Below are 23,906 nucleotides of genomic sequence, written 5' to 3'. Positions count from 1 at the left end.
TGTGAATTGCCTGGCCATGCCCAGATAAAGGCTCACCACAATTGGCGGTAACAGCTTACCTGTGAAGGCTGCTAAATTATGGAACCTACTGCCATAAGACTTGAGAGCTGACCAACCTTACCTACACTCCAGAAAAAAGGCTATCAAACATATTATCTCTACCGACACCTAGTCTCCTACCCTTTAGGCCGTTTCCGCAGCTGGACCAACCTATTCCTACTCGCCCGTTATTCTCACTTAATTCTGCACCACTGCTTTTAAGTCCATGTGTAATCTAATCTATTTTTGAGATTCAGTGTAATACTCTAACTTGTATATTTGTACATTATATATTGTTGTAACTACATAACCCTTTATATTGTATATTGTGTAACCATGTAAGCCTTGCATTTTCTTATTGCTGCGCCCAGTTACCTACGGGTCTGGTGCGCATAAAAAGTGAATAAACAAACAAACAAGTGGTTCTAAAACATCTATTTGCTGCTGTTCCTTCTCACATCCCACCTCCTTCTCCAGATACTGCTTGCTAATCTATGCAGAGCATGTGATCTAAGCAGATCCACAAGCCTCAGAAAGGATACATGACCATAATTGTATTTCTGATGCTTGCATCTGCTTAGATTCACATGCGCCCACCCTTCCTCCCCTTCTGGAGTTGAAGGCGCATAGATGTTTTCTGGTTTATCACTGCTTTTGCTTTATCACATCTGTACTCGCGCTACACCATGCACCTCATGTCAGAAACAATCTGAGGGACCTCGACGCGTGAAAGACCTTGGGTACAGTACACGTGTCACTAGGGATAGTATTACTAAGACACCCTCTCGACGTCCGTTTTCGACTTTCGAAAACAAATCTTGTAATACTCCGTGACTACCACTAGATGTCGGACATGCAGAACATGTGAATCTAAGCAGATACAAGCATCAGAAATACGATTACGGTGAGTAATGTATCCCATATACATAAGATGATGAAATGGATAGTTTGTTAGACAGTCTTTTTGCCCAAGGACACTGCAACAAGCGTGTACACCTGCAGCATATGGATCATACAGCGAAAGCAATTGTAGCAATATTTTGTGCAATCTGCTGTCAAGCAGCTCTTTATCATACACACAAGGAAGAATATATTAATATGAGCCCTGTTCCCCTTGTGAATGAAGTTGTGTCCCAGCCTTTCCCCAGCCTTTCCCCACTGCTGCTAAGGAGGTAAAAGGGCTCAAAAGAAGTGTTAACAATAATTTCAAGCATGTGAATGCCTACATGACTAATTCGTCCCACATCACCAATAACATGTAATACCAGCACATTACCCGTGTGGGGAGGGAGCCATCAAGAGAGAGATGCTATATGTGTTCTCTCATTCCCTATGCCATGAGCGCTTCCAGGACCTTTGTGGCCACAGAAATCCCAACGACTAGGGCGCAGTGTCTAATGCGCTTGGCACTCTGCATGTCTAGGGGCCAGTTCGAAGGGAAGTGGGCTACACTGCCTTGGATGCCACAAAAAAGTTTCTCCTATGAGGATAGCTACATAAAGACACAAACAATGATGGAAAACTATTGGAGCCAAGATAAAATGATACAATACACGTTAGATGGCCCAAACGGAGGAGAGGCAGGACAAAATGGCAAAAGGGAGACAGGGGGAATGCCTGGATGTCGGGAAAGGCCTCAACTACTAGTATATGGACAGGTGTTTACAGGAGTTTAATGGGTTGACGGGCTGATGGATTGCAAAACACAACTGACTGTGCAGGTGGAAGTGGTACAGAAACAGAATGACAAGTGCCTCAAGGAATGGGCAGAATACGCAAGAATATGCAAAGAGGCTCACCTGGGTAGAAAATGAGGCAGGCCACTTACCCATAATACTCCTCAAGAATGCATTACTATGTTTCCAGAATAATGGTCGGTTGGAGCAAATGCAGGGTGCAAACGCATATCGAAGATACCCGGTATGTAGGTCAGCACAGCAGTGCTTATGGATCACTATTGGGCCTGCGGTGCTAAAGCTTACATGCAGTGCCTCTGAATTTGGGAGGAATATGTTTCCTGGTGCTACTGAACACACCAGCCTTCGTAAGTCCCCAGAAGGACATACAGATAGATGGGTTCCCCAAAATGGATACTCATCAGAGAAAGAAGAGGTCCATGAGGCTTAGACGAGTAAAGCAAGAAAATTACATTTCCAGCAAGATGGAGGCGGCACTCGATGCAATTCCACAAGAGTTCAGGCTGTTCATTAGAACAGAAATGTTCTTTGCTTCGGTTGTCCCTGGGATACAAGCAAATGTGAATGCCAAGTGGTTGCAGATTACCCATTGGGAGCTGTTGCAGATGATCAACTCAAGTTAAAGGGTTTAACACAATAAAGGAGGAGCTCAGAGCCTTGAGGCTCATGACTCTTCAAAACAGGTATGGCCTTGTCCTCATCACAGCCATGGAGAACGGCGTCTGCACAAAGATCGGCCGTCCTGTTGCCCATGATGAAGAAAATAGGACCCTCTCAGAGACAATACATCTGCTGTGGGACCTGTATGCTAAAATGGAGGAAGAAACAAACTCAGTGGGGTAAAATGATGATTCGCTCGTGTATATATTCTCCTGGATTCCCTCCTGAATGGCCAACGGCCTGAAAGTGGTAATAGCTGCACTAGTGTTGGGTTTTGTGTCATTAGAGTAGTAATCGCGCAGTGCAAGAAGACTGCCCGAAGCCAGTAGGAATTAAAATATTAGTAGATGTAGACACTAAGATAGGTGAGAAAACGCACACTTCTTAAGTGCTGCATTCATACTTGAAACCAAGCCCCCTCGTTCCTCCAGGTACAACATTCTTTTATGCCCGGGATGCCCGCAATTATGTGGGATGTTTGGTATAGTGCAAACCAGACAAGGAGTGCTGCTATATGACTGGAGTGGGGAAGAACATGTGAAGTCTCATGACAACCTGAGGTGGTTGGCGAAGATATGGATCCTCAAGACACCCGGCAGAGGGGATGGGGCCTCAGAGAAATCTGTCAAGGACTCTATCAGAGGAGGGAATGAAGATATGATATGATAGTTCATTTGTATAGCACCTATATGCCATGTGTTTCAAAGTGCTGCAAGGCAAGGGAGGGAACACAGGACAAATACAAACAGTGAACATGCTTACAAGGCCTTGAAAAAATAAGAATGTGAAATGTACTATCGTACTCAGCCTGGCGACATTTGAGATAGTGCAAGAGCTAAGATGCAGATGAGGGAGGTAGGAGGTGGGTGGGAAGGGAAAGGGAACAGACAGGCATTTAACGCTCTAGGCCTGATGACATTTCTGATAGAGCCAGAGGATTACAAGAGAAGTGGGTGAGGGGGAGGAGAAGGAAGGAGAGGAACAAAACAAGCGACTGTCGTACTAGGCCTGATGACATTTCAGATAGTGCTGGAGAGGAAGGGGGAGGAAGAGAAACGAGAGGGTGGGTGGGAGATAAACAATGTAGCTATCATACTATGTCTGAGGACAATTCTGATAGAGTAAGTGCATAGTGTAAAGAAGGGAAAGGGGGAGAGGGGAAAGGGAAGCGCGGGAGGAGAGGAGAAAACAGAGTGAGCAGTGAGAAAGAGTGGAGAGGCAAGTGGGGAGAGTAATGCAGTTGCAAAGTCAGTGATAACACATAATGTTGCAGGGAACAGCAAATGCAAGACCGGATTAAGGATGAAAATGGCACAGCATGATACAAGAGTCAAGAGTCCACACAGTCAAAACCAAGCATTTGCGACAGCACAGTGATGGGAGAGCAATAGTGTATCAAGACAGAACTCCTGTAGTGGTAGGATGTAGGGGAGGGCAGAGCGAGAGGGCTAAGAGGGATGGTAAGGCAGGATAGACGTGAGTAAGCCAATGTGTCATTCCTTTAGTCAGCCCCTCCCCGTCCTGATGCTACAGAAATGGCAGGTGCACATCACTGGTGGTCTGACTCATCCCCACCACTGTATCGCAGGTGGAGAGATGGTACTCATTGAGACAAACCTACCGACCCTACCCTACAGGGGCCAAAGAAACACTAAACATGTAGGCTATCGAGTACATGAACGAGTTGTGATCAAAATGAAGTCACGGCTCACAATTGACACACATAGATGCACTAGACACGAAGCACATACGCATTCACCATGAAGATACACGAACAATAGGTCAAAGTGCATTTAGACATGAAGAGCGTGCTTGCATCCATTAGTTTAGAAAACATATATTCTCTCTATATGATGAAACGCAAGATGCATAAGAATACACATAATACTTGCTTATGCACAACGCGACTAAAATAAGTGACCATGAAAACCAAGACAGACGGCAGAGCCACATATGAGTGAATGGAAGACAGTGGAGAAGCTTCGAGGTTGCAGGGGGACCTGGCTTGCTGAGTTAGCAGAATGCCCAAGCCAAACAGCCCAGACAACAAACAGCACATGCTTGCCAAGGCTACACAAGGAATAAAGGACTGAATCGGAACACAACAGTGTAGACAATAACAGTTCCCAGATGTGAGTCACAGCCTTCTTAGATTAGTAAAGAAACAAGTAATGATGAATGTCAGATTCCCACCAACTCAGGCTTTTTATTGACAGGAAAGGTAGTTCAAATAAGTCTCTAGAGGACAGAGGACATTACACTGCAGTAAATAGTACTAAAATCTGAGCAGAATAATCCAAAATGTGGTCTCTACACACGTGACCTACAGTTGGAGGATAATGCCTATTCATTAGACTCAGAAACAGACAGACACCTTCGTTTCCATACAGTTCTCAGGACAAAAGATACAAGGCAGTGCAATGTTTAAAGCTGAATGTCCTGGCTTGTGGCCTAGGGAATCACAGATGGTAACTTTATTGGGACATGCAGGACCTCAGTGTCGTTCTCACGGATCTGCGTGAAATTACCGAGTTGAAAAGCTGGTGGCAGGACTTTTCTACTTGGCTAAATTCATCCTAACCCGTTCTCACCACCCCACTAGCATGCTCATGTGCTGGTACAAGACGCCAAGGCTGGGAAAGCCACCACTGAACAATTATTACCTCCCGTCCACTTTGCCCAACACACTGTTGCATCGGCCAATGGCGCACTGTAGAGATGACCTACCTTTACCTTTAGCAACTTAGCAGGTGATCCCAGGTGGAGTTAGTAGATAGTGCCTGGCCAATAAGCAGACTAATCCCTACCTAATGTGTATATTGTTGATTCCCTTAACCAATCCCTTCCCACTGTAGGTTTTTGTACTGTAACACATCACTTATGATGTCATAACCCATTATAATGAAGTGGTAATTGTGGAGCTAAGGAGAGCCATGGAGATTTGCCTAATGTTCGTGCTGTCGCTGTTTTATATCGTTATTGTTAAATAAAACAGGTGTTTGACAAATCTTTGGTCTCTTCTGTTTTTTGGGTGTGGGATTTCCCCTGGCCTGTCCTCTTGCTTATCCACAGAGGTCTTCCTCCCCATCATTTCAATCGCTTTTACTTTGGTGGTCGTTGCTTTTCACATACACTATCATTCCCCCTCCAGACCTTCATAGGGCAAGTGGGGAGTTGTCATAATGCAAGGCTGCTCGTTTTCCTATTGTTTTACTGTAAATACCTCAGCCTCGGCATCATAACGGCTGTCTTTGCTTTCTTAATGCCGTTCTTAAGCAAACCACCCTGCCCCTACAAAATGGATTGCTAGGCGAGTGCAAGATGATGCACACTGTTCTGCATGAGTGTGAATGAGTACTTTCACCACATGGACAGCTTCACTTGTGTTTTAAGATGAATGTATTGCACTAAAGCTAAGAGGGAAATGGATCTTGATATTGATATTTTATTTGTATTGCGCTCATACACAAGTGTTTCAGAACGTGACGAGGTAAGGGAAGGGAACAAGAGAGATCAAAAACAATGATCTTACTAGGCCCAGTGACATTGAGATCGCGAAAGTGCATGGAGAACACGCAAGTTACACAATATCGGTCTAGAAAACATGCCCAGGAATATTTATCTACAATGTCAGTTAAAATCTTGTATATGTACTGCGCCCCGATTCATCTGCAATGGTATTGGTTCCACACTCACTGATATATGTGGCAAATAAAGCTATACATCTCTTCCAGTGTTGATTGGTGGCAGCCAAGCACTAAGTGTCAATATTGAAGGAGTAAATGCGGGGAGTAGGCTAGTGCAAATTAATTGAGTCCCAGCTGGGGGACTGGAAAATCAAAGTATTATTAAAGAGAAGAACATGGCTGGTTTATGCATTTCTCTTTGATGCTGCACTCCTGTCAGTGACTAGAGATAGCATCTCAAGAGAGCGATTATTCAAAAACAAACCTTCTGAAACATATCATCACAGATGTGTCCTAAACATCTCTGCTCCAAAGACTGATGAAGACATCCAACACTGCCGGAGCTTCAACAGTCCAAAATAAAGCTGTAGCAGATGATCCGGAAGACCAAAACCAGTCCGCGTTTTTACCCTCAAGTGATGGCACTGGCCAAACTGCTAAGGAAGGAACACAAACTAATGTAACAAAGTACATCCAACTCAGTAGCACAAGACAGAACAGCCATTAATGTTAACTTTGCAAGGCAAATTAATACTGCAATCCACCTGCAAAGAATTAGCCCCAAACAATACAATTTTGATTGGGTTCAAGCTGAGACAAATGCATAATACCGTTTTCCATGTATTTATTGAAATATACATTTGTCCATCACAGAGCTAGGAAAATCCTAATTTTAAGGCAAGACCGAGTGTAGCACGTGTGCGAAAATGAGCTAAAGAACATGGCGCCGGTGCGCGGCCATTTTGGACATTCACTCCCAAACAGCAATGAAAGTCTGTTTTTTCGAGCTTAGTTGGGAGACAGACATGACATCTGCAGCAGTTGCAATATTTTAGCACAAAGTAGATGAGTTCACTGTGTAGGATAGTTTGCGTATTGTTCACTCAAGGACGACCCGAGAGGGGAGTCAGATGTGCAGATGCATTGATAAGGGGTGCTGGGAATGAGAGCGCGGAGATGAGCTGGGTTTTTGCACTGTCTGGATTTTTCAACTCTTGACTCCCATGCCTGCTGTCTGTCCTTCGGCCGGGGGCACTCTGCAACCTATGAGGGGCGGGGATTAGTCCCCCTTAAGAGGAGCCAATGAGGAGACAGAGAATTAGAACCCCGCGTGTTGAAGCCTCGCTGAGATGGAGGACGTTCCGCTCCAGACCCCGTTGATGCGTGATCTCTCTGCATACCTGCTTTGGGACTGGGGAGTGTTGCTGTGGCTGAGATGAAGCTTTGTCCTACAACTGCCTTAACAGTGATGTATACTTGTTATGTTCGTCCTTGTTGATGTATTCTTGTGTACCCAGTTGCAGTCATTCCCAAGATATGTGTTTGTGAAATGTGAATAAAGGGCCTGTAAAGAGACAATTATTTTCTAACTAATGGTCTAAGTGCATATCATTGCCTTTCCGAGTGCAATAACTTTTAGTCTGTGTAATAGTGTGAGTAATTGTGAGGTCATTACATGTGTCTGAAAAGCAAAACACAGAGGCATAAATGGTATGCTTTCTCAAGCCTTTGCACCACTTTTAGAGAGGCATGATCTAAAGACTTGAGATATAAATTTGAAACAATGGAGGCAGTCGACCAATTAGCTCCTCTCCCAAAGAACTTCTCATTTTGCAACCATCAATGGATGCAATGCCCCCCTTTTTGAGTGATTAAATTGTTTATTTTGGATATACATAGTCCATAGAAAAACACATAAAAACATTACAAAAATATATAAACATCATCAAATCATATACCTGAGAACAATATATACACCAATAACACATTTAGAAGTATCCAAAAGCACATTCAAATGTTCACATGACACTATCCTGTATTTAATCCATTATGCAGGCTCTTCTTTTCCAGGCATGTTGTAATAAACACGCAAACTTAAATGCGCTGGTTACATCTCTTAAGAGCAATACATGTAAAAAGACAGGTCTCCCCAGAGCCCTTCAGTAAATCATACAAATACAATTTCCATAAGTCTTTATAGAGGGGGCAACAAAATCACCAATTGAGCCAAGGTTTCAACGTCGCCACAAAAATAAGTTGAACTAGTGGCGGGCCCAGACGCCCACCTACTTGTTACACACATTTCATTGAATCCAGCACGAGTCAATAAGGACCTGTGGTAGGGGTTTGTAACAAAAGCAAGATAATGGAGCCATACCGTCAAACTGTGAGAGTGGAAGATATTGTTGCACTGTGGATCCAGTGTGCCAGCAATTTTGTCTTGAGTTCTAGTATAGACACTGATGCAATACTTGATGGATTATTAAAACAGGAACCCATGCCCACAGATCAAATGGCTTTATCTCCCCTTGGTTCACTCTCCTGCCACGTTGACAACTCTCTCGAGCTTTGCTCAGGGTCCCAGACCCTCTTGTTGAGGTCTGGGTTCTTGACTCACACTGTGCCGTTATCTCCCCTTGGTTCACTCTCCTGCTAAGTGGACGGCTTCCTTCGGGGTACAAGACCCTCTTTTGCAGGTGCAGGTCCTCGACTCGCACAGTGGCACACTCTCTTCCCTTGGCTTACTCTGCTGCCAAGTAGACCACTTTCTCGAGCTCTCCTTAGGGTCCCATGCCCTGTTGTTGAGGTGTGGGTCCTCAGCTCGCACAGTGGTGTTATCATCCCTTGGTTCACTCTCTGCCAAATGGATTACTCTCTCGGACTTCCATAGGGGTCCCAGACCCTCTGTTGCAGATGTGGGTCCTCAACTTGCACAGTGACGCTGTCTTCCCTTGGGTCACCGTTGCCAAATAGACAACTCTCTCAAGCTTCCTTCAGGGCCCCTGACCCACTTTTGTGGTTCACTTGCTAAGCCCTGTGCCTCCCTGTACCTCATGCAGCTCCTAAGCAACCCGCATAACTGTTTCTTCTCTCCAGGTCGGTACGGGTGTTAATCAGGCTTCCACTGTTTCCCTGGAGGCTCCCGATGCTGATCCTACAAAGGCACATCTGATCCTTTCTTTGTCATACTGTCATGACCCTTATCCCTGGCCCTCACTGGCAAGTCAGCCTTCCAGTTAGGGCCAGGTCAAAGGCCTTAAAACCTCATCCAAGACTCTCTTGGAGTCAGTCCTGGCGCCTATGGCGCCAGGCTCATAACCATCATGAAGACCAACTTTAGAATGGGACTATTTACGGGGGGCGCTGTTGCGCACGACGAAGATGGCCGCCTGAATCCTGAGCTCCTGCTCCAGTACAAGATCCGTCCAGAAAACATCTGTTTTGGAGCCACCTAAGCACCCACAAATGGCTGTGTAGACGAGCCGAGGTCTGGTCCCCAACATCTCCAAATCCTGGTGGAAATCGGTCTCTGGCGCCGAAGTTACGCCGCTCTGAATTTGGCCCGACTGGTGTTGGGAGCGCGATCCGGCTCGGAGTTCCAGGCAGAGGCAACGCGGAGCCGTGGACTCTGGCGAGGAGGAGGCCGAGTGGGGGCGGGGCCATTGTCAGCGGCCCGCGCCTGACTCGCGCCCACGCTGTGCAGCTGCGGACTGAGAGCTGTTCGGCCGTGAAGACGAGACGTTGTGCCCCCCTCAGGTACGATACCTGCTACTCTTCTGTGGCCCCACACCCCGGAATTTGTGGCAGAGACGCCACTAGACACGGCGGTGACATCCTGTTACGTGGCTGCCCGTGGCAGGGAGCCGGCACGTGGGGCGTGGAGGAATTGGCCCCGAGTGATCCGACACTCCCGGTGGACGGGAAGCCGGTCTCTGTGTTACGTGCGGGCCCACGCCCGCTAAGACATTACATAAATATATGGAGGCCAAAGCCCACGGCTTCGTGAAGCAGCGGGAGGTGAGGGACCCCTGTGCCAGTGAGGGGGGACTGACGGAAACGTCCTCATAACGGGCAACATTGCTCCTGATATTACATTGCACGCCCTACATCCGTGTAGTCTGCTGCGAAGTCCTTGCCTCCCGGTCCCCATCCAGAACTATCTTTTTGTCGTGGGTGCACATACGCAGGAGATTACACTACCTTTGGCGACTTCAGGCACGGTCGCCCTAGCGCATGAAGCCCTGTGCTGGTGGCCTGGCCGATCCCACGCGCTGGTGGACACCCAGTCATCTATATAGGCCCTCTTTGGCGTAAAATGTGGCACGCCCTGAGTTTTGACACCTAACTACGTGGGAGAAAATATCCATCGCTAGTGCCTAACATTGGGCCTTGGTGCCCTGGTACTGGGGTCCCTGCCGGAAAATCTACAGACGTCTTGGCAGTAAGGGGGGTGAGGCAGAGGACCCCTGCTGCCCCAGCTGCAAACTCTGTCGTCCTGATCCAGGTGGCTTTGCTGAATATCCACAAACAACGGGCCGGGGCTGGCACCATGGGCGAGCTGCACAGGGCTGGGAAGGGAGGCTAGACGCCAAGTAACAAGAGGAAGGGTCCTATGGATGCATTTACCGGCAGCCAGGAGCCGGACGCCATAACTGAGGTGCACGCTGACGCTAATGAAACCCCACCTGCAGACATTGAAGGACGGGAGGACAAGCTGACCATGCTTGTGGAAAATGGATTCCGAGCAGTGAACATGAAACTGGACGATAGAGTGTCTACCATTGGCTCCCTGAAGGCAAGAGTTGAAAAAGAGAGCATACCTGTCACTGATGCAGAAAATAGAATTAGTAGTAACGAAGACGTTATCTCACAACATGGTCGTGACATCGCTCAGCTTAAGGAAGCCATGACTAAAATGCAACATAAATGCGAGGATCTTGAATCTAGATCAAGACGTAATAACATCTGTGTGGTCAGCGTGGCGGAGTCATTTGGGAAAGGCCAAATGGAGAAACAACTTGAACAACTGCTTAAAACACTATTCGGTCCTCAGTCATTCTCCGAACATTTCTTGGTGGAGAGAGCCCACCGTACTCTTGTCCCGGCCCCCAAACCAGGTGCTCCCCCTCGCACAATAATTGCACGGCTGCTTAACTATAGAGATAGGGACACAATCCTGCGGCTGGCCAGGGAGGCTGGTACGCTTCAACACGAGGAATGCCGAATACATATATATCCAGACTTTTCTGCCGGGGTCCAGGCGAGCAGGCGATCATATGAACCAGTCAAGAGACTCCTTAGAGTCCGCCAGATTCCATATGCTCTGATGTTCCCAGAAAAGATGAGGATCCAACATGCGGATAGGGCGCATTTTTTCGAATCCCCGACTGAGGCCACACAGTATATAGAGACTTCCATACCTCTCCCACCGAGGGGGGGCAGGCGGCACAGAACAATAGACCAAGACCCGAGCACTAGGGATCTCCGGTGACCGGATTGGTCTGTATCCTTATGTAGTATCCACTGCAGCCTTATGGGTCCTACAAGCAGGGCGGCTCCATTCCATGTGACTATTGGAGATTGGAGCCAATCAGGCGGCCATGTGAGGCAACATGGCTACCCCGGGAATGTTCCACGATTGTTTTTGGGTACATCGTCAAGTTGGGGGTGATGATGAGGGTGGGGCAGGTAAGAGGGGTTGGAAATGGGTGTTCTTGGTGTGGAAATTTGGACCACCTGAAGGGGTTTCATTCTAATACAAGGTTGGCTTCGGCCGGAAGTTTGGTCAATGCCAAAACAAGCTCGACCACGGTTATTGAGTGGGTCAATATTCCGCAGTTGATGTGGGTGGGACAAAGTTGGGGCAGATGTTGTGGGTTCCTGGTGTCAGTTCGGGATGGTTTTGGGAGTTTCTGTTTAAAGGAGTTCGATTGTTAAAATCAGAGAGCGGTTGCATGGCAGAATGGCCGCATCACTTGCGACAGGGGCGAGGCTATGGACAGATGATTTTTGCAACATGCGGGTATGGCACAGGCTGATAGGGGCTTAGAAGTCAAGCTACTCTCCTGGAATATTCGCGGGCTTAACAACCCGGTGAAGGCGAGGAGGGTGGCAGCAAATGTTACACGCCACGATCCTCATATTCTTTTCATTCAAGAGACGCACGCACTGGGTAATGTCAATTCTGCATTCCTGCCAAGATGTGGCCCCCAGATATACTACACGGAATACTCAACACAGTCTAGGGGAGTGTTAACCGTCATACACCCCAAGCTGTGCTTTAAATACCACTCCAGTAAAATAGATCCGCTTGGCAGATATGCACTAGTCTGGGGGGAGTTGGCGGGATACCAATTAATACTTGTTAATACATATGGGCCAAATGTGGACGATCCACAGTTCTATTGTACGATACTTGATATGCTAACTACGTCAGGGGAGGCACTGATAATCTGGGGCGGCGATCTCAATACTATTTTGAACCAGTCCCTTGATCGGTCCTCTACTGCCCCCAGGGCCCCCTCCAGAGCCGCATTGGTTGTGCGGCAGTTGGTGGAACAGATGGATGTGGTAGACGCTTGGCGCACACTGCACCCTACTGAGAGGAAATTCACCTTTTACTCTTCTGTCCATGATTCCCATTCACGTATCGATTACTGGTTCATTAGCTCACCCCGGGCCGGCATGGTCACCAGTTGTGAAATACACCCCGCACCCTCTCTGACCACTCACCAGTAACACTTGGCATTCAGCTGGGTGATGCCCCCCTCCAGTTAGACGGTGGAGAATGCCCCCCGCCATACTCAGGGACACTAATATTTGCGAAGCCCTCCATACTGAGATCACAGAATTTATTGAAGTAAATGAGGGATCGGTAACCACTTGTGCTACTCTCTGGGAGGCATTCAAGGTCTGGATCCGGGGTACTATCATGGGCAAGTCCACGGGTATGCTTAAAGCTGTAAGACGGGAGCTGGGCGCAGTCGAAACTAAAATAGGCCTGTTACAAACTGAATATAGCGCCACACAGGACAAGGCAACACTATCGCAAATGCATGTCGCGTTGAAGGAATTCAACGCGTTAGCCAGCAGGGAAGTCTTCTACATGGCTGCGCCTGCCAAGGCCCGTAGATCTGGGGAGAGTAATAAGGCCGGGAAATTCTTAGCCACCATGCTTAAAATAGATAGACATCGGAGCCCAATCCCTGGTATTTTGACACCCACTGGGGCTTTGGTTAATAAGGAGCGGGACATTAATTCCACCTTCGCTGAGTTTTATTCCTCCCTTTATTCCAATCATGACATCAAAAGTAAAGAAGCCACGTTCCGGTATTTGGATAGCCTAGACCTCCCTACACTGACCACTGAGACCCGTAACATACTGGATCAGCCCATCACTATTGAAGAAATCGTAGAGGCCATTAAATCTCTGTCAGGGAGCCGCGCCCCCGGCTCGGATGGACTTAGCGCGGAACTATATAAGGAATTTAGGACTGAACTAGCCCCCCTACTGTTAAAGGTGTGGGAGGAGGCGATGGATCAAGGGAACCTTCCAGAATCGATGCGCAAAGCTATTATTACTGTCCTCCTGAAACCCCGTAGACCTGCACATGACATGGGTTCGTATAGACCGCTCTCCTTGATTAATACCGATGCGAACATTTTCCCCAAGGTGTTAGCCACCAGGCTCCTGCCGTACATGTCGATCCTTGTTTACCCAGACCAGGCGGGCTTTATACCAACTAGATCTACAGCTCTCAACCTGAGGCGCTTGTTTAATGTTATGGCACACATTGATCCCACAACAAAGGCTGCCGTGGTGGCCCTTGATGCCGAGAAGGCCTTTGATTCCGTGTCCTGGTCTTATCTCTTCCTGGTGCTTGAACGATTTGGTTTTGGCCGATACTTCATCAAATGCGTACAGCTACTATATACTCACCCGACTGCTAAGGTTCTGACCAACGCCACTTTGTCCACCTCGTTTAGGCTCTACAGAGGTACCAGGCAGGGCTGTCCCTTTTCACCTATACTTTTCGCACTTACTATCGAGCCGATGGCGGAACATATACGCCAGAACCACTCACATAGAGGGCTTAGGATGAGCGCCCCCCCCCCCCAGATAATTTCACTATATGCTGACGATACCCTGCTATATGTCCGCGACCCAGTAGAGAACGTACAGCACATAATGTCGGACATACATGAGTTCTCGGAATATTCAGGGTACAGAATCAATGTTCCCATGTCCGAAATATTTCCCTTACGGATTGTACGGGTAACATCGCTGCAATTGCTGGGCTTAGGCCCACCCCGACTCAAGTACGTTACTTGGGTATTATGGTGGCCAGGGACAAACAATTGTTATATACACAGAACCATGGTGAACTGTTACTGAGTTTGACAACCAAGTTCCAAACGTGGGCTAGCCTTCCCTTGTCCTTGTATGGTAGAGTGGCTATTCTCAAAATGGTAGTCTTACCCAAACTCTTATATTATTTTAACAACATTCCGATATGGCCCGGCAAGTCCTTTTTCATGAAACTCAAGTCGCTCGCCTCTAATTTCGTTTGGAATGGGAAGACGGCCAGATTGGGGTGGGATAAGATGGTGGAACCATTCTCACGGGGTGGCATTGCTGCGCCAGATTTTGAACTATATTATCTGGCTGCACAGGCTCAATTTGTTAAACACTGGTTTGACCCTGATGACACATCTCCCCACATCCCCATGGAGAAACATGCTGATCGCCCCAATGACATCAGATCACTTCTTCTTAACCCTGTCTATGGAGACACATGCCCGTTTGACCCGCTATATACAACAATACGCGCCTGGGCCAAGATATATAACAGATTAGGCCTTGAGACCCCCTATGACCCGAAGGTCCCCCTGTGGAACTTCTCGAGTATATCCCCAATATTTGATAAAGCCATTCAACAATCCTGGGATCCTAACAAGTTATTCACACTAAGGGACATGTTCCCAAATGGCACATTCTGTGAACTCACTGACTTCACCGGGATGGTGGGAGGAGGCCCACTTAAACGCTTTCAATATCATCGTATGAAAACTGCTTTTGCGGCTAGATGGCCATCTTTCCCATTGGAACCCCAGGTACATGAATGTATTAGGGCAATAGTATCCCCTAATAGTCACAATAAAGGGGTCACGTTGGTATACTCACTAGTTCAAACCCACTCCCCGTCACATAATACGATGAGAGACCTGGGAGCGGGATACGGGCACTCAGATTGATGAAATACGGTGGTCACGCTTCTGTCAACTAACCAGATCTGTCTCTATGAACGCAGGGCTACGGTTGATCCAGTTTAAAGTTCTGAATCAGCTCCACTATGCCCCCGCCAGACTGGCCAAATTTGTTGAGAGTTGCACGGGAGCCTGCCCCAAGTGAAATGCACCAAACGCTAGCCCCTACCACATGTACTGGTCATGCCCTTTGATTATGGAATTCTGGCGGGAGGTGCAGAACACCTCGAAGACATAACGTCGATTCCGGCGACCCTGTCCCCCTTAAAGTACTTGCTTGGTGACATTGGTAAGGTGAAAGAAGCTACGAGGCGTTTATTTAATATTTCATGTGTTGTCGCCAAGTGCCGTATCCTTAAATCATGGAAGTCTACAACTGCACCATCCAGAGCCAATTTCTTAAGACTTATGTTTGGTAAACGATTTATTTGTGTTCCCAGATACCGGACGAGGATGCTACGCCTCTCCCTTCGCCATGATGTGGGATGTTTGATGTTTTTTTCTTGCTACTCTGTATATATGTGCCAATACTGTACATGCCTCAATACCTTGTCAAATTCTTTCTTTAGTGGACGGTCTGAATGCTAACCTGCTCTCATTATAAAATAAATGTTTAAAAAAAAAAGAATGGGACTATTTACTGGGGACTATTTAATTGGGGGGGGTTCAGCCAACATGGAGGCACACGCATAACTCAGTTACAAGGAACTGAGCTATGCGGTCTAGACTTTTGGGTGTGGCAGGCCTGGGACTACTTTGCCGGGACTACTTTGGGTGTGGCAGGCCTGGGACTATTTTACCTGGACTACTTTACCTGAGACTATTTAAACCGCACCCAAACAGCAGAATATGCTTCCTGTTATTCTGCTGTGGGCAGCGTAACACTCACTGTGTCCAGTTCTTTGATGCCAGTTTACCTGAAACCAAGGACCTGCAGAGAGAGAAAGAACACTACGAAACTTACCTGGAACAGTATCCCGTCTTCAATCCATCGCCGACTTCAATTCCACTCACCTGAAGGTACGAACTCCATCATTCGGCACCGCATGCATCCTGGAATACCATAACCTGGAAAGAGATGAAAGAAAGACAATATTAGTAAGCGTTTACTCATGTTTTCTCCCGATCGAAGAAAGCCACACAATTCTTACCTGGGTAGTCATCTCCTGGTCAGTATCATCGCTGGAACATTACGGCGCTCGGCGAGGAAAATCGCGACCTGCAAGGAGAGAAAAGACACAGGTTAGCAATATAAAAGGTGAAACAGGGCTGCGCATTGCGCATTACCCACCAGACAGCATCGTGCACACCGCGCTTTCGCCTACTGGCCCATGCTCATCTTCAAACTGCATGACAACACCAAAATACCTTTCCATACCTAAAAGGAAAGAAGCAAGACATTATTATTCGAACTAAGAGGAACATAAGAACTGCATATAAAGACTGTAAAGCAGAAAACCTACAGAGTCGCAGCAGGCCTGGATTCCCACAGGGGGGCTTGCACCAGTGAAGTAACTTGGTCGCTTCTCGCCCACCACATCTACGTGCCCCTGCCACGAGGAGCAGGACAGAGAATCCACCTTTTACAATATTAAGGTGAGGAGAAGGCCCAAGGGGGGAGGAAGGAGTTGAGGCCAAAGGAGGTGGGAAAATATAAAGACAATCTGGTATTGAATCCAGCTCTCCTATATTGCAGACCCATATTTAACCAGAGGCCTTACCAAGGGACTGGGAGAGAGTTTGAGAGTGCAAATCATCCAACCAGGGCTGGGTGGCGTCCCCGTGGATACCAGGTGAGCGTAACACATACACAAAGACAAACTGGTTTTACATACTCATCCTAGGTTCTCTTCTAAATTCATATCAAAGTTTCATCTGAACCAGTCCATTGAGCTTCCGGCTTTCTTCCAGTATCCAACTAGCTCAGCTGAGGTAAAACTCCACACACTAGATGTGCGGAGGGCGGTCCTTTACTACGTAAACAAGACCAGGCCGCTTAGAAAAACAAACCAAATGTTTGTCTCTGTAGCACCAGGCAGAGAAGGAGATCGCATTTCCAAGAATGCCATCTCCAGATGGATAGTCGGATACATACAACTGTGCTTTTCCCTGTCAAACAAAACACTGCCTTTCACGCCAAGAGCTCACTCCACAGGAGCACATGAGCTACTTTGGCATTTATTGCAAATGTCCCCTTAGACAGCATTTGCGAAGCAGCTACATGGAGCTCAGTGCACACTTTCACTCAGCACTACTGCATTGACACACATTCCAAGACAGATACACAGGTGGGACAAGCGGTTCTAAGACATCTGTTCGCCCATGAACCTTCTCACAGCCCACCACCTTCGCCTACCACTGCTCACTAATCTATGCAAAGCATGTGATCTAAGCAGATTCCACAAGCCTCAGAAGGGATACATTACTCACTGTAATCATATTTCTGATGCTTGTACCTGCTTAGATTCACATGCTCCCACCCTTCCTCCCCTCTGAGAGAAGGCGCATGGATGCTTATGAGCTTGTCTGATTCTTATCTGCTTGGATACATCTGTACTCATGCTACACTTCATGCTACCTCATGTCAGAAAAATCACAATCTGAGGGACCTCGACGCGTGAGGGACCATGGGTACAGTGGACGTCACACTAGGGATAGTATTACTGGCACGCCCTGTGTCGACGCCCATTTTCGAATTTTGAAAACATCAACTGTAATACTCTGCAGCTTTCACTAGGTGTCGCCCTATGCACAGAATGTGAATCTAAGCGGATACAAGCATCAGAAATACGATTCCGGTGATTAATGTATCCCATATGTGGGAGAAAGGGATTGGGTTGGGGGCTAGAGCGGAGGAATCGGGGGAATCCCCATTTTTATAAACAAACTGGTCAAATTCATTATGACAAAATGTGCATAAACAAAATGCACACATTGAAAAAGGTGTCTATGAAAACACGTAGAACCATTTACAAAGATATATAAAAAAAAAGCTCAAACGCCAGCCTGGTTGTGCCAGTTACCCGTGAGACAAAGCACTAGTTGAATAAATGTCTGTTTATGTGAACCCTTGTCCTAGATCCACATGCATTGGATGCACAACTACCCTGAAGTGAAATTCTAACTACACCACTGCATTACACTCAAACTGGGGTACTGCAGTGCCATGTTTGAAGGTGCAAATTCCATATTAATCAAAAAGACACAAATCTTTTAGAATTCGGCAGCAAGACTAATCACAAAAGTCAACCATCAAGGACACATTTGTCCAATTCACCAGTCGCTACACTGGTTGCCTGTCAAAGTGAACTTCAAATTCAAGGTTCTGGTCCTACCCCTTAGAGCTCTTGAGGGTAACGCAGAGGAATACCTACAAATTTGATTTTCTACCATAAATCCTACAGACTCCTTTGTTCGTCCATTAATAATTTTCGTAGTTCTCGCGACTTCAGAACAATCTCATTTGGGAGCAGAATATTCACTGTCAGAGGTGCTTCCCTTTGGAATTCTCTCGTCAGCATCTGTGCAACGCCCAAATACATTCTCTTGTAATCTCAAGACCTTGCTCTTCTCCCAAACGTTCTGCTGCTCTCTTGTTGTTCCCCTTACTTGATGCCTTCTTTCTAGGTGCCTGGAGGATTAATCGTGAAAGTAAGGCTTGCAAAACTAATTTTAAAGTTACAGTTGAAGTTAAACCTGCTTGGCTGTGTAGTTATTTTCAAGTGATGCGCCTTTTGACACATACCAATCACAAAGGATTGAGTACATCAACAGCAGAGGCTGCATTTGTGCCATCTCCTGATGCAAAGTGTGTCTCACTCTCCACTTTGCTCTAAGCCATAGATCCACAGAAAAGTCAGAAATCTGTTTATGAATCCGGGATATGCTCTTTTGTGAATCAGAGGGAACAGCAAACTTTAAACCTTTCTCCTGTTCTAAGGGTAGACCCCTTATTGTGTGGGGTCAAACAAACCTAGATTGGCCTGGAACAAGTTAACTAAAGCAAAGGAGCCTGCTCATTGACCAACTTAATGCTCTATTGTTGGACCCGCAACTTTAAGCAGAATTAATATTGCAATGTTCCTGAAGCCCAAAGATGAACCGTATTTGAAGCTTCAAGAAATGTACTAAGATTGCTAATCTGCTTTTCTTCAAAAGAATTTGCGTCTTAAAGTTCAACGTTATAGAATTATGTATGGAAATATTGGGAAATATATGAACCTTTGGAAAATTGGCCCATATACACTGTTTTGGGGAAGTGGATATTTACCAAAACATGTTCAGAAATTTTCTCAGCTGTGTGTTCATGCTGCTCCTGCTCAATTCATTGCATCTTGGTGGCAAGATAGGACTTTTTCTGTTCCGAGAACAGGTACCAGGCCCACTAATGGAAACTGCAGATGATTTAACAATATGATTCTTGAACAATGGGCCTTATTATAAGTTGGCCGCTCCGGTAAAAATGGTACTGGTCACCTTGCCGGTACCATTGTTACCGGACCGGCAAACTACGAGGTCTGCCCGCAAGCAGACGATTTCGGATGCACCGGCACCATTAACAAATGGTGCCGGTGCATCCGACCTCCCCATTCCCATTGAGCCCTATCGGGCTCAAAGGGAATGGGGAGTAATGTATTCCGGTGCTTGGCAATGGGGAAATAGAGGGTCCCCCAGGGTTGTAATGGCCCTGTATTTCCCCATTGCCAGACGGCGGAAAAATTTGCAAGTTCAGCAGCAGCCTGCCGGTTTTACTGGCATGGCTACTGTCGAACGGTGATGAGGCCCAATATATTAAGATATAGAATAGGTTGAACAGATGCACAGAAATTTGGGAGCCAGTGCAAAAATCTTTTGATGGACTTGAAAATGCAGAATACAAGGAAGAGGAATAGTCTCAGAGAGAGAGTATTTAATTGCATTGGGAGTACAAAGAATTGTCAAGACCTGTGCATTTGTTGTCTTCTCATGTTGAGCAATCTGGACACGCTGAGAATGTTAAAAAAAAAAAACCGCATATTTGACTTTCCAAAAATATTTTTTTTGAAAAGATCACAGATCGAGAGGTCATTCACTGTTGAGCTGTGTGACACTTGGTCAAAAGTGTACAATCCAGCAGGGCCACCCTCGCCCTACATCCTTCCAAGGTCAATCAAATGAGTAACATTATGTTGGGTAATAGTAACGGTTCTTTACAGAACAACAAAACCGTGGTAGAAAGTGTTTATTAATATGATTAGTCACACAGAATATATGTTGTGGGAGTAGCTATCACCTCAATTTGGGAGTATTAAAGTAAGATTTGTAACTCACAGGAGAACTTCTACTATTTCTAACATTTTACAGAAGCTCATCCCTAATGTTGGTCTTAAACCACTAGAAAAAAACATTTCTCAACACTGGCGTCTAAGTGTTTTTTTTATATTGAATGGGGAAGTTTAAGGTTCATCAACTTTGGATTTGTTTTATAATTATTGCAGTTTTTGTCCTAGTTTATCATGATCTTGCAACTCTTTCAGAAGATTGTATGCAGCATACTTTTGGGAATAGTTAAACAGGATAAGAGCTCATTTTGTAGTATTCAACTTGTTAAATATAATGCCTTTCTTTGCCACTTACATTTCAGTTTTCCCATATATTCTTTACATTTTATTAATGAAAAATGTTCTTCTGTTTTTTGCCTCCAGGTGTGATTTTTGATCAGAACTACCCCAATAGAATAATTATAGATTTGGAAGAACGGCGGGATCAGTCCTTGAGAGATGTGGTTGACGTCCGTAAGAAGTATTCTGAATATGTGGATGCTGTTTCGGGTTGCGACATGGTTCCCATTCCAGATCAACTCCTCGCTATTACATTGGGGCGCAAAGATGGGGTGGAGGATGTCGTCCGGAATCGTAAAGGCAACTTCTTGTTACCCGTCATCACCCGAAAGGAATTTAAGTATAAAACATTGGACCCAGATTCAAAAGACAACCCTTATAACACGGTCTTGAAGGGGTATGTCAGCCGCAAACGAGATGAAACAATAGCATATATGAATGAAAGGGACTTCACTGCGAGCACAATTAATGAAGGAGCTCTTAGGCATGAGCGACAAGAAAGAACTAGCAGAATCATGCAAGGTCTTCCAGAACCCAAAGAGCCTCAAAACAAGAGTAGGAGAACTCCAAGTAAAGACACGTTCACAGTCGTACCACCAGCCTTCTTTCATCTTGCTAATTAAATCGGTTCAACGTTTGGGTTTATGAATAATGCTAGAGAAAAGTAAACTTATTAGCCCTTGTGTAATGTCAAAGCTTAGATCCTCAAGCTGAAAAAAGAGGGAAACAGCCTTGTTAATGATGGCCAAGTTAAATTCAGTTGATCACACCAGAAGAGGAACATTTAAAAATGTGCAGATTAAGAAAGAAATCCTCCCGGTCATGTTGTGGCACTTGCGTGTTAATTTACCGTTTGAAGATCTCTGGCCTCACGCCAGGATTTTCTGGACAAGTTTGATTTGAGGTGTTGGCATGAGGTCATTGAGGAAAAGTTTCCACGTTTCATTGTTGAGCTCCACTAGACATTTGCAGACTTTTTGACCTACTACCGGATTGGGTGTCAATGGTACCAGTCTGATGTTCTAAAATAAATGGTTATAAAATCTAACTCTTGCTCACGATACAGATTAACAAAATAAATGGCTGTGTTTTTTAATAAATGGAGTTTTGGCCCTTCAAATTAACGCTAAACAGTGTTTTTAATCACTTTATCAGGGTTTGCCAATTTTATGGGTTTCAGTTTGAGAAAAAAACATCCTACATTCTCTTTGCCCAGGGTGTACATAGTTTATTCACAGGGGCTACTGAATTGTGTTGGCTAAATCCATTGATACAGGGACAAAGTGAGTAAAATGCATAACCCATGAAATAATTTACCAATTTTGTTTTTGGAAACAATGATTAAAAAGGATACCGCTGAAAGCAAGGCATTTTCCCAACAGTACTTCTTTCATTTGGTCCTTTCTAAACCTGCTATATAGGTAGTAGCAATATAACCTCCATGTTTGATGGCCGACGGGGTCTGTTTGTGCATTTGTGATTTGTGGGCAGGGTTCAGTGCAAACAATTCCCTCTGTATGATGAAAACTGCAATCCATCAAACATGGATTTTGTTTTTTGTCTTTAAAAAAAAAGATTTCGTTTTTTTTTTTTTTTTGCCCTTTGTGCCCCTGAACTCTGAGACATGAGCTTCAATGAGGCAAAGGGGCATGGCGATGAGTGCAACTTGCTCCTGGGCACTAGGCTGCCGAAAATAAGAGCATGATGCAACCTGTGCAGTGGTGGTGAGTGCTGCACCACCCTTGGGCACGGGGGCGCAACCAGAAAGTGACAACAGCGCTAGGTTACGCAGGGCAGCGGTGGCGAATGTGTCCGACCAGGCAACATTGCGCCCCCTGAAATACTAATCTCTTGCCCGCAGTGATGGTGACAGTGGCAGTGCCCGACATGCTCATGGGGCACCACCATAACAATGAAGGCACCAGGGGGCGAGCCGGCCCCTCCAGAGCGGCAGGCATGGGCAGGATGTCCCTGAAGGAAAAACGACAGGTAATGTACCTGCCATATGGTGCCTGAATGGCTATTTGGGTGCAGGGCGCACTGCAGCAAATACATATACTGATTTAGTTATATAGTTATTTATGTAGGAGTTGTTTTGGGGTTTAGTGTGTGGGGGTGTTGGGTAAAAGGGGGAGGTAATAACCTCGCGTAATATGAAAGGTAGAAGTGGTGGCTTGCAAGAGGCTGCCTGGAAAACAGGCTATCCAGCGGGCACATCCATTGCCCCATTTTCCTGGGTAGATCGCACAAGATTGGGTGAAAGGGTCTGTTCCATTAGGGCACACTAAGGGGCCCCTCCATGACCAGGGAGGGTTAGCTGGTAGAGCAGATCCCTACGAGGGGAATCGTATCAGGGTAGGAAAAAAAGGGAGTTTATTAATGGGTAGTGATTTATGGTTATAATGTTGTTATGGTTTAAAATGAAAAGGGGCTCCCGCTGAGGCACGTAAAATACACCCTGGTTCCTGGTGTGCCATTTGGGGCATGTCAACAGTTGAAGGTAAGGACTCAGGGGGGTAACCCATCTTCTGTTGCATAGGAATGGTTAACAACTGTCTTAGTTTGCAGGTTGCCTAGTACCCCTCTGCTTGCAGCGGTCTGTGGGGTGATATCTAGTGCCCCCGGCCTTGGGGTAAGGAATGTGGACAAGCCACCAGGTCAGGGCATACAAAAACCCAGGGCAACACTTGATTGATTTGAAGTATAGTATAATTTACACAACCGAGAATTAATTTGGTAGTTAAATTACAGTTTGCACTATAACTGTGTCACTGTGGGTCGTGGTGCCATCTGCTAAGCTTCTCATAACTTCCATACCAACTAATGACACTTTGATTAAAAATGATGGGCATTGTTCCAGCAATGAAGGAATATTCTTTGAGTACATAGCTGCCAAGTGTTTTCATTTTATCCAGCAGCATTTTGCATGGTGAACTTGTATTCCCATAAATATCAGTAGAAAGCAAGACTATGATTACAAGAAAAGCCAGTACTGCCTGCATGTATCGAGCATGATTTGGCGCTGCTTTGCAGCTGTTTGGGTGCAAAGGGCTAAGACTGGGTGGGGCAAGCAACAATATTGGGTCAGCATGAAAAAATCAAATGCAAAGACTGCTAGTTGTCCCAAGCATAAAGCACTGTGTGCCTGATAAGAGCCAGGAAGACCAAAGTTCCAG

General features: G+C 46.0%; 1 protein-coding gene across 2 annotated transcripts in view; it reads left to right on the top strand.

The window, feature by feature from the left end:
- Positions 1–21,850, top strand: part of LOC138455450 (deoxyribodipyrimidine photo-lyase-like) — a 392,352-nt gene extending 370,502 nt beyond the window's left edge. The window contains exon 8 of one of the 2 annotated variants that reach the window (XM_069607107.1): positions 20,815–21,850. In XM_069607107.1, the coding sequence (XP_069463208.1) occupies positions 20,815–21,353 (539 nt within the window). In that variant the 3' untranslated portion in view covers positions 21,354–21,850. The remainder of the gene's footprint in view (positions 1–20,814) is intronic. The other variant, XM_069607108.1, reaches the window with a different exon arrangement.
- Positions 21,851–23,906: the final 2,056 nt, after the last annotated feature.

This window comes from Ambystoma mexicanum, chromosome 1p (genome assembly GCF_040938575.1).
Source record: "Ambystoma mexicanum isolate Mex_15411 chromosome 1p, UKY_AmexF1_1, whole genome shotgun sequence".
In the NCBI taxonomy this organism is placed as follows: domain Eukaryota; kingdom Metazoa; phylum Chordata; class Amphibia; order Caudata; family Ambystomatidae; genus Ambystoma; species Ambystoma mexicanum.
Note: the sequence above shows the minus strand (reverse complement) of the source record. Positions and strands in the feature narration are given on the sequence as shown.